At 50.7% G+C, this 17,065-nt stretch overlaps 1 protein-coding gene across 1 annotated transcript in view; it reads right to left on the reverse strand.

Annotated features, from left to right (window-relative positions):
- The window catches only part of PPM1G (protein phosphatase, Mg2+/Mn2+ dependent 1G), a 64,411-nt gene extending 60,564 nt beyond the window's left edge, over positions 1-3,847 (reverse strand). The window contains exon 1 of the mRNA XM_063914902.1: positions 3,658-3,847. Coding sequence (XP_063770972.1) covers positions 3,658-3,768 — 111 coding nt within the window. The 5' untranslated portion in view covers positions 3,769-3,847. The remainder of the gene's footprint in view (positions 1-3,657) is intronic.
- Between the last annotated feature and the right edge of the window lie 13,218 nt (positions 3,848-17,065).

The raw sequence follows: 17,065 nt of genomic DNA on the forward strand, positions 1-17,065 counted from the left end.
AGAGATGACACAGGTAGGTGGGGATACAGGGGGGACAGAGATGACACAGGTAGGTGGGGATACAGGGGGGACAGAGATGACACAGGTAGGTGGGGATACAGGGGGACAGAGATGACACAGGTAGGTGGGGATACAGGGGGACAGAGATGACACAGGTAGGTGGGGATACAGGGGGACAGAGATGACACAGGTAGGTGGGGATACAGGGGGACAGAGATGACACAGGTAGGTGGGGATACAAGGGGACAGAGATGACACAGGTAGGTGGGGATACAGGGGACAGAGATGACACAGGTAGGTGGGGATACAGGGGACAGAGATGACACAGGTAGGTGGGGATACAGGGGACAGATGACACAGGTAGGTGGGGATACAGGGGACAGAGATGACACAGGTAGGTGGGGATACAGGGGACAGATGACACAGGTTGGTGGGGATACAGGGGACAGAGATGACACAGGTAGGTGGGGACACAGGGGGACAGAGATGACACAGGTAGGTGGGGATACAGGGACAGAGATGACACAGGTTGGTGGGGATACAGGGACAGAGATGACAGGTTGGTGGGGATACAGGGACAGAGATGACACAGGTTGGTGGGGATACAGGGGACAGAGATGACACAGGTTGGTGGGGATACAGGGGACAGAGATGACACAGGTTGGTGGGGATACAGGGGACAGAGATGACACAGGTTGGTGGGGATACAGGGGACAGATGACACAGGTTGGTGGGGATACAGGGGACAGAGATGACACAGGTTGGTGGGGATACAGGGGACAGAGATGACACAGGTTGGTGGGGATACAGGGGACAGAGATGACAGGTTGGTGGGGATACAGGGGACAGAGATGACAGGTTGGTGGGGATACAGGGGACAGAGATGCTACAGGTTGGTGGGGATACAGAGGACAGAGATGCTACAGGTTGGTGGGGATACAGAGGACAGAGATGATACAAGTAGGGGAAGGATATAGGGGACAGTGATGGTGGTGGGGACACAGATGATACGGGATGGTGGGGATACAGATGATACAGGTAGGAGGGGATACAGGGGACCGAGATGATACAGGTAGGAGGGGATACAGGGGACCGAGATGATACAGGTAGGAGGGGATACAGGGGACCGAGATGATACAGGTAGGAGGGGATACAGGGGACCGAGATGATACAGGTAGGAGGGGATACAGGGGACCGAGATGATACAGGTAGGAGGGGATACAGGGGACCGAGATGATACAGGTAGGAGGGGATACAGGGGACCGAGATGATACAGGTAGGAGGGGATACAGGGGACAGAAATGATACAGGTAGGAGGGGATACAGGGGACAGAGATGATACAGGTAGTAGGGGATACAGGGGACCGAGATGATACAGGTAGGAGGGGATACAGGGGACAGAGATGATACAGGTAGGAGGGGATACAGGGGACAGAGATGATACAGGTAGGAGGGGATACAGGGGACACAGATGATACAGGTAGGAGGGGATACAGGGGACACAGATGATACAGGTAGGAGGGGATACAGGGGATAGAGATGATACAGGTAGGAGGGGATACAGGGGACAGAGATGATACAGGTAGGAGGGGATACAGCGATGATACAGGTAGGAGGGGATACAAGGGACAGAGATGATACAGGTAGGAGGGGATACATGGGACACAGATGATACAGGTAGGTGGGGACACAGATGATACAGGTAGGAGGGGATACAGGGGATAGAGATGATACAGGTAGGAGGGGATACAGGGGACAGAGATGATACAGGTAGTAGGGGATACAGGGGACCGAGATGATACAGGTAGGAGGGGATACAGGGGACAGAGATGATACAGGTAGGAGGGGATACAGGGGACAGAGATGATACAGGTAGGAGGGGATACAGGGGACACAGATGATACAGGTAGGAGGGGATACAGGGGACACAGATGATACAGGTAGGAGGGGATACAGGGGACACAGATGATACAGGTAGGAGGGGATACAGGGGATAGAGATGATACAGGTAGGAGGGGATACAGGGGACAGAGATGATACAGGTAGGAGGGGATACAGCGATGATACAGGTAGGAGGGGATACAAGGGACAGAGATGATACAGGTAGGAGGGGATACATGGGACACAGATGATACAGGTAGGTGGGGACACAGATGATACAGGTAGGAGGGGATACAGGGGATAGAGATGATACAGGTAGGAGGGGATACAGGGGACAGAGATGATACAGGTAGGTGGGGACACAGGGGACAGAGATGATACAGGTAGGAGGGGATACAGGGGTCAGAGATGATACAGGTAGGAGGGGATACAGGGGTCAGAGATGATACAGGTAGGAGGGGATACAGGGGACAGAGATGATACAGGTAGGAGGGGATACAGGGGACAGAGATGATACAGGTAGGAGGGGATACAGGGGACAGAGATGATACAGGTAGGAGGGGATACAGGGGACAGAGATGATACAGGTAGGGGGGGATACAGGGGACAGAGATGATACAGGTAGGAGGGGATACAGGGGACAGAGATGATACAGGTAGGAGGGGATACAGGGGACAGAGATGATACAGGTAGGAGGGGATACAGGGGACAGAGATGATACAGGTAGGAGGGGGATACAGGGGACAGAGATGATACAGGTAGGAGGGGGATACAGGGGACAGAGATGATACAGGTAGGAGGGGGATACAGGGGACAGAGATGATACAGGTAGGAGGGGGATACAGGGGACAGAGATGATACAGGTAGGAGGGGGATACAGGGGACAGAGATGATACAGGTAGGAGGGGATACAGAGATGATACAGGTAGGAGGGGATACAGAGATGATACAGGTAGGAGGGGATAGAAATGATACAGGTAGGAGGGGATAGAAATGATACAGGTAGGAGGGGATACAGAGATGATACAGGTAGGAGGGGATACAGGGGACAGAGATGATACAGGTAGGTGGGGTTACAGGGGATAGAGATGATACAGGTAGGAGGGGATACAGAGATGATACAGGTAGGAGGGGATACAGAGATGATACAGGTAGGAGGGGATACAGGGGACACAGATGATACAGGTAGGTGGGGACACAGGTGGGGACACAGGGGATAGAGATGATACAGGTAGGTGGGGACACAGATGATACAGGTAGGAGGGGATAGAGATGATACAGGTAGGCGGGGATACAGAGATGATACAGGTAGGAGGGGATACAGGGGACACAGATGATACAGGTAGGTGGGGACACAGGTAGGTGGGGACACAGGGGATAGAGATGATACAGGTAGGTGGGGACACAGGGGATAGAGATGATACAGGTAGGAGGGGACACAGGGGATAGAGATGATACAGGTAGGTGGGGACACAGGGGACATAGATGATACAGGTAGGAGGGGATAGAGATGATACAGGTAGGAGGGGATACAGGGGACACAGATGATACAGGTAGGTGGGGACACAGGTAGGTGGGGACACAGGGGATAGAGATGATACAGGTAGGTGGGGACACAGGGGATAGAGATGATACAGGTAGGTGGGGACACAGGGGACATAGATGATACAGGTAGGAGGGGATAGAGATGATACAGGTAGGCGGGGATACAGGGGACAGAGATGATACAGGTAGGTGGGGCCAGGGACGATAAGGCCGGTGTCGCGCACCACCCACCTCCATGGACACCCTCCAGCCCTGCATGGCGGAGTAGCCGTAGCTGAGGCTCAGGTTGCCGCCGTCGCTGGAGCTCTTGCTGGTGCTGGGCTGGGACAGGTAGGCCCCCATCTCCGGACACGTGCGGTATCTCAGCGGCTCCCGGCAGAATCGGACGGTTCCGGAAACGGAAATGGCAACGAACACAGACGCTGGGGCAGCACGTGACGGAGGGGGCGGAGTCACCGGCCGCCATCTTACCTGTGGGCAGAGGGCCGGGCATGCGGAGACGGGAACTCCTGTCCTGGCATCTTATTCCAGCTGCCCCTCCGGGGGCGTCATTACCCTGTACCGGGAACCGTGTCCTGACCCGGACTGTGACCCGTACCTCACACTGACACCCGCACACCCGGAACCATCATGGCGCTGCAGTACGCCCGTATCTCTATTACTTCCGGTGCACGTGACGTCCATAGCAACGGCGGCCCTAGTGACAGAGAGTGAGGTCCTGGCATTCATTTATCACTCCTCATTATACCGCTCCCTGTATTCCTTACACCATATATACCCCTCCTGCCCCTCATTATACCTCATATACCCCACCTGCCCCTCATTACATAGAAACATAGAAACATAGAATTTGACGGCAGATAAGAACCACTTGGCCCATCTAGTCTGCCCCTTTTTTATTTTATCCTTTAGGTAATCTCAACCCTTTTTTAACCTTGATTCTTTGTAAGGATATTCATATGCCTGTCCCAAGCATGTTTAAATTGCCCTACAGTCTTAGCCTCTACCACCTCTGATGGGAGACTATTCCACTTATCCACTACCCTTTCTGTGAAGTAATTTTTCCTTAAATTTCCCCTGAACCTCCCCCCCTCCAGTCTCAATGTATGCCCTCGAGTTCTAATACTTCTTTTCCTTTGAAGAATGTTTCCCTCCTGAACTTTGTTAAGACCCTTTATATATTTGAAAGTCTCCATCATGTCCCCCCTTTCCCTTCTCTCCTCCAAACTATACATGTTAAGATCTTTTAGCCTTTCTGGGTAAGTTTTGTGATGTAGGCCATGCACCATTTTAGTTGCCCTTCTTTGTACACTCTCTAATGTATTTATATCCTTCTGGAGATAGGGTCTCCAGAACTGGACACAGTATTCCAGATGGGGCCGCACCAATGACCTATACAGTGGCATTATCACTTCTTTTTTCCTGCTACTGATTCCTCTCCCTATGCAACCAAGGATCTGACTTGCCTTTCTCATTGCTTTGTTGCATTGCTTTCCTGCCTTCAAGTCACTTGAAATAGTGACTCCTAAATCTCTTTCCTCCTCAGTAGTTTCCATTATAGTACCCTTGATACTATACTTAGCCTTTGGGTTTTTGAGACCCAAGTGCATGATTTTGCATTTTTTAGCATTAAACTGTAGTTGCCACATTCTTGACCATTTCTCAAGCCTACCTAGGTCATCAATCATTTGTTTGACCCCTCCCGGTGTGTCTACCCTGTTGCATATCTTTGTATCATCTGCAAAAAGGCATATCTTCCCTTCAATACCATCTGCAATGTCACCAACAAAGATATTAAAGAGAACTGGACCAAGTACAGATCCCTGGGGTACTCCACTGGTAACATTTCCCTCCATAGATTGCACTCCATTAACTACAACTGTCTGTTTCCTATCCTGCAACCAGGTTCTTATCCATTTCACTAATTTATAATCCACCCCCAGGCTTTCAAGTTTATTTAGCAGTCTGTGATGTGGGACAGTGTCAAATGCCTTACTAAAGTCTAGATATGCTACATCTACAGCTCCCCCTTGATCTATTATTTTCATCACAGAGTCAAAAAAGTCAATAAGATTTGTTTGGCATGATCTCCCACCAGTAAATCCATGCTGTTTTGGATCCTGTAAGTTGTTTGATTTAAGATATTCCACTACTCTTTCTTTTAATAGTTTTTCCATTACTTTCCCTACTACTGATGTAAGGCTTACTGGTCTGTAGTTACTTGCTTCTTCCTTGCTTCCACTTTTGTGCAGTGGAACTACATTTGCTCTTTTCCAGTCCTCTGGAATATCACCTGTATTTAGTGACTGGTTAAATAATTCTGTTAAAGGTGTAACCAGGACATCTTTTAGCTCTTTGAGTATCCTTGGGTGTATTCCATCTGGTCCCATTGATTTATCCACTTTTAGTTTTGAAAGTTCTGTTAGGACCTTCTCCTCTGTAAATGTATTTTCATCTACCTTCTTTTTATGAATGTCCTTGCAATTTAACTGTGGCCCCATCCCTTCTTCTGTAGTAAATACTGAGCAAAAATAATTATTTAGGTGATCTGCTATTGCCTTGTCTCCCTCCACCAAATGCCCACTCTCTGTCTTAAGTCTTATTATTCCTCCATTTGATTTTCTCCTTTCACTTATATACTTAAAAAAAGTTTTGCCCCCTTTATCTACTGACTGGGCCATTTTCTCCTCAGCTTCTGCCTTTGCACGTCTGATCACTTTCTTAGCATCCTTCCGTCTGTCCAGATACTCCTCTTTGTCGTTATTATTTTGAGTCTGTTTGTATTTCCTAAAAGCCATCTTTTTTGCTTTCACACTAGTTGATACTACTTTTGTGAACCACACTGGCTTCCTTTTCCTGGTGCTTTTCCTAACCATTTTGATACAAAGGTCTGTTACACTTAGTAATGCACTTTTAATTTTTTTCCACCTCTCCTGCATCCCTTCCAAGTTCCTCCAGTCTGCCAATGAATCACTTAAACATCTCCCCATTTTTGCAAAGTCTGCATTTCTAAAATCCAACACCTTTGTTTTTGTGTGAGAGGAGTTGGATCCTGTCTTTATACTAAACCATACTGCTTGATGATCACTGGATCCCAGGTGCTCACCCACATATATATCAGATATTCTATCACCATTTGTAAGAATTAGATCTAATATTGAGTCTTTGCGAGTGGGCTCCCTCACCAATTGCTTGAGAGATGCTCCCTGTAAGGAATGTAGAAATTTGCCACTTGTAGCTGAACTTGCAAAAGACCCCTCCCAATTTACATCAGGTAAATTAAAGTCTCCCATGATTATGACTTCTCCCTTAAAAGCCATTTTAGAGATGTCCAACAATAGGTTCCTGTCCAAATCCTGCCCCTGGCCTGGTGGTCTATAGATCACCCCAATGCGAATAATGTCCTTCTTCCCAGTTTCTATGGTGACCCAAAGGGCCTCAGTTTTGGCTTCAATATTTTGTATTAAAGTGGCATTTATGCTTTTTTTCACATACATTGCTACCCCTCCTCCTATTCTTCCTATTCTATCTTTCCTAAATAAATTGTATCCTGGTATAGTTAAGTCCCAGTCATGATTCTCATTGCACCAAGACTCTGTAATAGCCACAAAATCCAGGTTATCCCTTGTCATTATCGCAATTAGCTCTGGAATTTTGTCTCCTAAGCTCCTAGCATTTGCAGACATAGCTTTAAAAAATGTTTCTGTGCATTTGTTAGTAGTAGCCATGTCCAGAGCGTACAAAATAAATGACAAGTTTAAAGTTGAAATTACCTGTTTGGGGATGTTGCTCAGTATTTGTTTTCTTTTACTAATCAGTAATCATACTCTGTCCTTTACACCACGACTACATTACTCTATATATACCCCTCCTGCCCCTCATTACACCTCATATACCCCACCTGCCCCTCATTATACCTCATATACCCCACCTGCCCCTCATTATACCTCATATACCCCACCTGCCCCTCATTACACCTCATACACACCTCCTGCCCCTCATTACTCTATATATACCCCTCCTGCCCCTCATTACACCATATATACCCCACCTGCCCCTCATTACTCTATATATACCCCTCATTACACCTCATATACCCCTCCTGCCCCTCATTATACCTCATATACCCCCCATTACTCTATATATACCCCTCCTGCCCCTCATTACACCATATATACCCCACCTGCCCCTCATTACTCTATATATACCCCTCATTACACCTCATATACCCCTCCTGCCCCTCATTACTCTATATATACCCCTCCTGCCCCTCATTACACCGCATATACCCCACCTGCCCCTCATTACTCTATATATACCCCTCATTACACCTTATATACCCCTCCTGCCCCTCATTATACTTCATATACCCCACTTGCCCCTCATTATACCTCATATACCCCACCTGCCCCTCATTACACCTCATATACACCTCCCGCCCCTCATTACTCTATATATACCCCTCCTACCCCTCCTTACACCATATATACCCCACCTGCCCCTCATTACTCTATATATACCCCTCATTACACCTTATATACCCCTCCTGCCCCTCATTATACCTCATATACCCCTCCTGCCCCTCATTACTCTATATATACCCCTCCTGCCCCTCATTACTCTATATATACCCCTCCTGCCCCTCATTACTCTATATATACCTCTCCTGCCCCTCATTACACTTCATATACCCCACCTGCCCCTCATTACTCTATATATACCCCTCCTGCTCCTCATTATACCTCATATACCCCACCTGCCCCTCATTACACTGCATATGCCCCTCATTACTCTATATTTCTCTGACGTCCTAGTGGATGCTGGGTACTCCGTAAGGACCATGGGGAACAGACGGGCTCCGCAGGAGACTGGGCACTCTAAAAGAAAGATTAGGTACTATCTGGTGTGCACTGGCTCCTCCCTCTATGCCCCTCCTCCAGACCCCAGTTAGAATCTGTGCCCGGCTCGAGCTGGTTGCACACTAGGGGCTCTCCTGAAAGAAAGTATTTGTTAGGTTTTTTTATTTTCAGTGAGATCTGCTGGCAACAGACTCACTGCTACGAGGGACTTAGGGGAGAGAAGCGAACCTACCTGCTTGCAGCTAGCTTGGGCTTCTAGGCTACTGGACACCATTAGCTCCAGAGGGATCGAACACAGGCCCAGCCTCGGTCGTCCGGTCCCGGAGCCGCGCCGCCGTCCCCCTTGCAGAGCCAGAAGACGGAAGATTCCGAGGAGAAAATCGGCGGCTGAAGACTCCGGTCTTCATTAAGGTAGCGCACAGCACTGCAGCTGTGCGCCATTGCTCCCCATGCACACCACATACTCCGGTCACTGATGGGTGCAGGGCGCTGGGGGGGGGCGCCCTGGGCTGCAATTAGATTACCTTAAAAATGGCAAAAAACACATAATATAGTCTAATAAACTATATATGTGTAAAAATCCCCTGCCATAATATTAATAAAAGAGCGGGAGAAGTCCGCCGTGAAAGGGGCGGGGCTATCTCCCTCAACACACTGGCGCCATTTTCTCTTCACAGTTTCGCTGGAAGACAGCTCCCCAGGCTCTCCCCTGCAGTTTCCAGGCTCAACGGGTTAAAAAGAGAGGGGGGGCACTAAATTTAGGCGCAAACTATACATGTTAAGCAGCTATAGGGAAAAATCACTTTCTGTAATAGTGTAAATCCCTAATTATATAGCGCTGTGGTGTGTGCTGGCATACTCTCTCTCTGTCTCCCCAAAGGACTTTGTGGGGTCCTGTCCTCAGTCAGAGCATTCCATGTGTGTGTGCGGTGTGTCGGTACGGCTGTGTCGACATGTTTGATGAGGAGGCTTATGTGGAGGCGGAGCAGATGCCTATAAATGTGATGTCACCCCCTGCGGGGCCGACACCTGAGTGGATGGTTATGTGGAAGGAATTACGTGACAGTGTCGACTCCTTACATAAAAGGTTTGACGACATACCAAATATGGGACAGCCGGTTTCTCAGCCTGTGCCTGCCCAGGCGTCTCAAAAGCCATCAGGGGATCTAAAACGCCCGCTACCTCAGATGGCAGACACAGATGTCGACACGGATACTGACTCCAGTGTCGACGACGATGAGACTAATGTAACTTCCAATAGGGCCACACGTTACATGATTGAGGCTATGAAAAATGTGTTGCACATTTCTGATGTTACCCCAGGTACCACAAAAAAGGGTATTATGTTTGGAGAGAAAAAACTACCAGTAGTTTTTCCTCCATCTGAGGAGTTAAATGAAGTGTGTGAAGAAGCGTGGGCTCCCCCCCGATAAGAAACTAGTAATTTCTAAAAGGTTACTAATAACGTACCCTTTCCCGCCAGAGGATAGGTCACGTTGGGAAACATCCCCTAGGGTGGATAAAGCGCTCACACGCTTGTCAAAGAAGGTGGCACTACCGTCTCCGGATACGGCTGCCCTAAAGGAACCTGCTGATAGAAAGCAGGAGGCTATCCTGAAGTCTGTATATACACACACAGGTATTATACTGAGACCAGCTATTGCTTCAGCATGGATGTGCAGTGCTGCAGCTGCATGGTCAGATTCCCTGTCGGAAAATATTGATACCCTAGACAGGGACACTATATTGCTAACCGTAGAGCATATTAAAGACGCAGTCTTATACATGAGAGATGCACAGAGGGATATTTGCCGGCTGGCATCTAAAATAAGTGCAATGTCCATTTCTGCCAGGAGAGGGTTATGGACTCGGCAGTGGACAGGTGATGCAGACTCTAAAAGGCACATGGAAGTTTTGCCTTATAAAGGTGAGGAGTTGTTCGGGGATGGTCTCTCGGACCTAGTTTCCACAGCAACAGCTGGGAAGTCTGCATTTTTACCCCATGTTCCCTCACAGCCAAAGAAAGCACCGTATTATCAGGTACAGTCCTTTCGGCCCCATAAGGGCAAGCGGGTTAAAGGCGCGTCCTTTCTGCCCAGAGGCAGAGGTAGAGGGAAAAAGCTGCAGCATACAGCCAGTTCCCAGGAGCAAAAGTCCTCCCCCGCTTCCTCTAAGTCCACCGCATGACGCTGGGGCTCCACAGGCGGAGCCAGGTACGGTGGGGGCCCGTCTCAAAAATTTCAGCAATCAGTGGGCTCGCTCACGGGTGGATCCCTGGATCTTTCAAGTAGTATCTCAGGGGTACAGGCTGGAATTCGAGACGTCTCCCCCCCCGCCGTTTCCTCAAATCTGCCTTGCCAACAACTCCCTCAGGCAGGGAGGCAGTGCTAGAGGCAATTCACAAGCTGTATTCCCAGCAGGTGATAGTCAAGGTGCCCCTACTCCAACAAGGACGGGGTTACTATTCCACAATGTTTGTGGTACCGAAACCGGACGGTTCGGTGAGACCCATTTTAAATTTGAAATCCTTGAACACATATATAAAAAAATTCAAGTTCAAGATGGAATCGCTCAGGGCGGTTATTGCAAGCCTGGACGAGGGGGATTACATGGTATCACTGGACATCAAGGATGCTTACCTGCATGTCCCCATTTACCATCCTCACCAGGAGTACCTCAGATTTGTGGTACAGGATTGTCATTACCAATTCCAGACGTTGCCGTTTGGTCTATCCACGGCTCCGAGGGTCTTTACCAAGGTAATGGCCGAAATGATGATACTCCTTCGAAAGAAGGGAGTTTTAATTATCCCGTACTTGGACGATCTCCTGATAAAGGCGAGGTCCAGGGAGCAGTTGTTAGTCGGGGTAGCACTATCTCGGGAGGTGCTACAACAGCACGGCTGGATTCTAAATATTCCAAAGTCACAGCTGGTCCCTACGACACGTCTACTGTTCCTGGGGATGGTTCTGGACACAGAACAGAAAAAAGTGTTTCTCCCGGAGGAGAAGGCCAAGGAGCTGTCATCTCTAGTCAGAGGCCTCCTAAAACCAAAACAGGTGTCGGTGCATCACTGCACGCGAATCCTGGGAAAGATGGTAGCTTCCTACGAAGCGATTCCATTCGGCAGGTTCCATGCAAGAACCTTTCAGTGGGACCTGTTGGACAAGTGGTCCGGATCGCATCTTCAGATGCATCGGCTGATAACCCTGTCTCCAAGGACCAGGGTGTCTCTGCTGTGGTGGCTGCAAAGTGCTCATCTTCAAGAGGGCCGCAGATTCGGCATACAGGACTGGGTCCTGGTGACCACGGATGCCAGCCTTCGAGCCTGGGGGGCAGTCACACAGGGAAGAAACTTCCAAGGACTATGGTCAAGTCAGGAGACTTCCCTACACATAAATATTCTGGAACTGAGGGCCATTTACAATGCCCTAAGTCAGGCAAAACCCCTGCTTCAAAACCAGCCGGTACTGATTCAGTCAGACAACATCACGGCAGTCGCCCATGTAAACCGACAGGGCGGAACGAGAAGCAGGACGGCGATGGCAGAAGCCACAAGGATTCTCCGATGGGCGGAAAATCACGTGTTAGCACTGTCAGCAGTGTTCATTCCGGAAGTGGACAACTGGGAAGCAGACTTCCTCAGCAGGCACGACCTCCACCCGGGAGAGTGGGGACTTCATCCAGAAGTCTTCCAACTGATTGTAAACCGTTGGGAAAGGCCACAGGTGGACATGATGGCGTCCCGCCTAAACAAAAAGCTAGAAAGATATTGCGCCAGGTCAAGAGACCCGCAGGCGATAGCTGTGGAAGCTCTAGTGACACCGTGGGTGTACCGGTCGGTTTATGTGTTCCCTCCTCTTCCTCTCATACCAAAGGTACTGAGGATAATAAGGAGAAGAGGAGTAAGAACTATACTCATTGTTCCGGATTGGCCAAGAAGAGCTTGGTACCCGGAACTTCAAGAAATGATCTCAGAGGACCCATGGCCTCTGCCGCTCAGACAGGACCTGCTGCAACAGGGGCCCTGTCTGTTCCAAGACTTACCGCGGCTGCGTTTGACGGCATGGCGGTTGAACACCGGATCCTGAAGGAAAAGGGCATTCCGGAGGAAGTAATTCCTACGCTGATTAAAGCTAGGAAAGAAGTAACCGCAAACCATTCTCACCGCATATGGCGAAAATATGTTGCGTGGTGTGAGGCCAGGAAGGCCCCAATGGAGGAATTTCAGCTGGGCCGTTTTCTGCACTTCCTACAGTCAGGGGTGACTATGGGCCTAAAATTGGGTTCCATTAAGGTCCAGATTTCGGCTCTATCGATTTTCTTCCAGAGAGAACTGGATTCACTGCCTGAAGTTCAGACTTTTGTTAAGGGAGTGCTGCATATTCAGCCCCCTTTTGTGCCTCCAGTGGCACCTTGGGATCTCAACGTGGTGTTGGATTTCCAAAAGTCACATTGGTTTGAGCCACTTAAAACCGTGGAATTGAAATATCTCACGTGGATTCGGCCAGGCGTGTATCAGACTTGGCGGCTTTGTCATGTAAAAGCCCTTATCTGATTTTCCATATGGATAGGGCAGAATTGAGGACTAGTCCCCAGTTTCTCCCAAAGGTGGTATCAGCCTTTCATCTGAACCAACCTATCGTGGTGCCTGCGGCTACTAAAGACTTGGAGGCTTCCAAGTTGTTGGACGTAGTCAGGGCCCTGAAAATTTATGTTTCCAGGACAGCTGGAGTCAGAAAGACTGACTCGCTATTTATCCTGTATGCGCCCAACAAGTTGGGTGCACCTGCTTCAAAGCAGACTATTGCTCGCTGGATCTGTAGTACGATTCAGCTTGCACATTCTGCGGCTGGACTGCCGCATCCTAAATCGGTAAAAGCCCATTCCACGAGGAAGGAGGGCTCTTCTTGGGTGGCTGCCCGAGGGGTCTCAGCTCTTCAACTTTGCCGAGCAGCTACTTGGTCGGGGTCAAACACTACTAAATTCTACAAGTTTGACACCCTGGCTGAGGAGGACCTAGAGTTTGCCCATTCGGTGCTGCAGAGTCATCCGCACTCTCCCGCCCGTTTGGGAGCTTTGGTATAATCCCCATGGTCCTTACGGAGTCCCAGCATCCACTTAGGATGTCAGAGAAAATAAGAATTTACTCACCGGTAAATCTATTTCTCGTAGTCCGTAGTGGATGCTGGGCGCCCATCCCAAGTGCGGATTGTCTGCAATACTTGTATATAGTTATTGTTTAACTAAAGGGTTATTGTTGAGCCATCTGTTGAGAGGCTCAGTTATATTTCATACTGTTAACTGGGTATAGTATCACGAGTTATACGGTGCGATTGGTGTGGCTGGTATGAGTCTTACCCGGGATTCAAAATCCTTCCTTATTGTGTCAGCTCTTCCGGGCACAGTGTCCTAACTGAGGTCTGGAGGAGGGTCATAGAGGGAGGAGCCAGTGCACACCAGTTAGACCAAAAGCTTTCTTTTAGTTGTGCCCAGTCTCCTGCGGAGCCGCTATTCCCCATGGTCCTGACGGAGTCCCAGCATCCACTACGGACTACGAGAAATAGAATTACCGGTGAGTAAATTCTTATTTTACACATTACAGCAGACAGCGCACCCATTGTACACATTACGGCAGACAGTTCACTCCACCATCATGCCTGCGGGACAACAGCAAGCAGCCCCGCCACCCGCCAGGCAGCAGAGCACCATCTCCGTCTCGCTCCCCCCCCCCCCCCCCCCCAGGGACAGCTATGGACACACCACATAGCTGCTCCCCCCCCCCCCCCCAATAGCTGATAGAGCACGTATACACTTTGCACCAGGTAGAGCACTAAAAAACTGCGCCAGGTTGAGCACTAAAACACTGCGCTAGGTAGAGCACGTATACAGTTTGCGCCAGGTAGAGCACGTATACAGTTTGCGCCAGGTAGAGCACGTATACACTTTGCGCCAGGTAGAGCACGTATACACTTTGCGCCAGGTAGAGCACGTATACAGTTTGCGCCAGGAAGAGCACGTATACACTTTGCGCCAGGTAGAGCACGTATACACTTTGCGCCAGGTAGAGCACGTATACACTTTGCGCCAGGTAGAGCACGTATACACTTTGCGCCAGGTAGAGCACATATACAGTTTGTGCCAGGAAGAGCACATATACACTTTGTGCCAGGTAGAGCATGTATACACTTTGCGCCAGGTAGAGCACTAAAACACTGCGCCAGGTAGAGCACTAAAACACTGCGCCAGGTAGAGCACGTATACACTTTGCGCCAGGTAGAGCACGTATACACTTTGCGCCAGGTAGAGCACGTATACAGTTTGTGCCAGGAAGAGCACGTATACACTTTGCGCCAGGTAGAGCATGTATACACTTTGCGCCAGGTAGAGCACTAAAACACTGCGCCAGGTAGAGCACTAAAACACTGCGCCAGGTAGAGCATGTATACACTTTGCGCCAGGTAGAGCACTAAAACACTGCGCCAGGTAGAGCACTAAAACACTGCGCCAGGTAGAGCACGTATACACTTTGCGCCAGGTAGAGCACGTATACACTTTGCGCCAGGTAGAGCACATATACACTTTGCGCCAGGTAGAGCACGTATACACTTTGCGCCAGGTAGAGCACGTATACACTTTGCGCCAGGTAGAGCACGTATACAGTTTGCACCAGGAAGAGCACATATACACTTTGCGCCAGGTAGAGCACTGTGACAGGACGGTACCGTACGGAAGCACTCGCCGCTTGCCGCGTCCCGTCGACTGCGCACAGAATGGAAGGTCAAGCCGCACGAGGCCTGACCACATAGGGGATTCCCGCTTACCGTCAGTAACCGCCTGCTACTGACTCCACCCACTGCGCTGTGGGCGGGTTCTCGCTGCCACCACCAAACTCCTAACCTGCCGTGGCGTTTGGAACCACGGTTCTGCTCTGTATGTGCCGACGCACTGCCTTACCACACCTGTGTGGTGTTGAAGAATCCCCACTAGCCACTTGCTAGGCCTCTACCGGTAGCTGACGGAAGGTGGAGCTTGGAGACGTCAGGTGCTTCCCTGGACAGCCGGAGAACGGGGCTAGGTTTGGCCTAACCCTGTAGGTCACAAGATGAAGCAGTCTTCTTGAGGCAAAGATGTTTATTGCTCAAATAACCTTTAAAAAGGCTCCTCCCTATTGCTAGGGGCAACAGCATACAATCAGATGTTTTCAGCAGAAGAAGATGTTACAATAACCAACAACTGCCCTTCTTTTATCCCTCTCCAAGACCCCTTACCACAGGGGGTAAGCCCGCCCTGTGGTGCACAACCAATCAATGTTTACCCATGAGCTGTGCATGCTCTGGTCTCATGCACAGCTTTACATTGTTCCCTATGGACAGTGGGGAGTGGTCGGTCTCCTTTGACCCTCCCATCTTGGAGATTCAGGATACTCCCACGGTGCCGTTCAGTCTGGCTGGGGGGAAGTTTTCCCTCCTAAACTGACTTCCAGAAACCTGCCCGGGACCCCTCTCACTGCCTGCAGCCTGGATTTGGGCTCCAGAGCTGGGCAGCCTGGTTTCTTGGCACTACGGCTGATCTCCATGGAGCTCCAAGAAACCACTCAGCTTGTTTCATAGCTAAGCTGCTTCTCTCTCTCCCTGTGCCTCTTGGAAATGTGAGGCTGGATGGGAAAACATTCCATTTTTGGGGAAAAGGTCTGGGAGAATCCATCAGCCTGCACAGCTATGGATTCCCCCCTCCTGGGACACACAATCAAGTAAGTGCAATTTATCTTTAAATACATTACATTTAAATCACACTGTACATGTTTATACATTTAAATACACTCTGAGTCTGCACAGGCTTCAGAAACCTAGGCACTGCATGTTTTACACAATGTCCTGTTCTGTAGCTACTGTGCTCAGCGCTCAGCGCTGGGCTTCCCTAGCCCTGCAGCCTGGCTGCTAGGGCTCTCTCTCAGTGCTGGAGGTATGGGGCTGGCTTCCCCCATCCTCCAGCCTGCCTTCCTGCCTCTGGGGTTCCAGGGAGCTGGCTCTCCCTGTCCCCCCAGTGTGGCACTAACCAGTGGCCTCGCCGCACGCAGCGGCGCACCCCCCTGTACCGAAGCCCGGCGGCCCGGGACACTTGTCCCGGCCGCCGTGACCCTGGCTTGTTTCAGCGCTGAGGCGCCGGGAGCGTAGCTCCCGGACCCCAGCGCTTCACCATCCTGCTCGGCAGCCTAATGTCCCCCACACCGCTAGGGAGCCGGCTAGCCCGGTCCCCCATGAGCGGCGCCTGTCTGGTAGCCTCGCCGCAGCGTCCGGCGGGGAGCCGGGCTGCGGCGCACCCCCCTCGCCGCCCAGCAGCCCGGGACGTCCGTCCCGGCTGCTGCGGCTGGCCACCCGTGCTGGGCTGAGGCGCCGGGAGCAGAGCTCCCGGCCCCCAGCGGCGGCTCTCACATAGAGCACTGCAGCGGGAGCCGAGCTCCCAGCCGCAGCGCTCACCCTTCTCCCCGGCGCGCACACTCCAGTGCGCCCGGGGCTTCACCGACCGCTGCCGGGAGCGGAGCTCCCGGACTCCGGCGGTCAGCGGCTGCCTTCTCTCCCCCAGCGCGCACACACTGCTGAGCGCGCCGGGGGGGCTGTCCTCCCTGCCGTGGTCTCCGGAGAGGTCCGGGACCACGGCACATTTAAAAATACAATTTTAGACATTTTATGACACACGGCGCCTAGCGCCCACAGTCTATTTCAAATCTGGCGCCAAGCGCCCATTGTCTGAAGAAATGGCGCCGGGCACTAGGGGTT

The sequence above is a fragment of the Pseudophryne corroboree genome, chromosome 4 (assembly GCF_028390025.1).
Source record: "Pseudophryne corroboree isolate aPseCor3 chromosome 4, aPseCor3.hap2, whole genome shotgun sequence".
Classification (NCBI taxonomy): Eukaryota; Metazoa; Chordata; class Amphibia; order Anura; family Myobatrachidae; genus Pseudophryne; species Pseudophryne corroboree.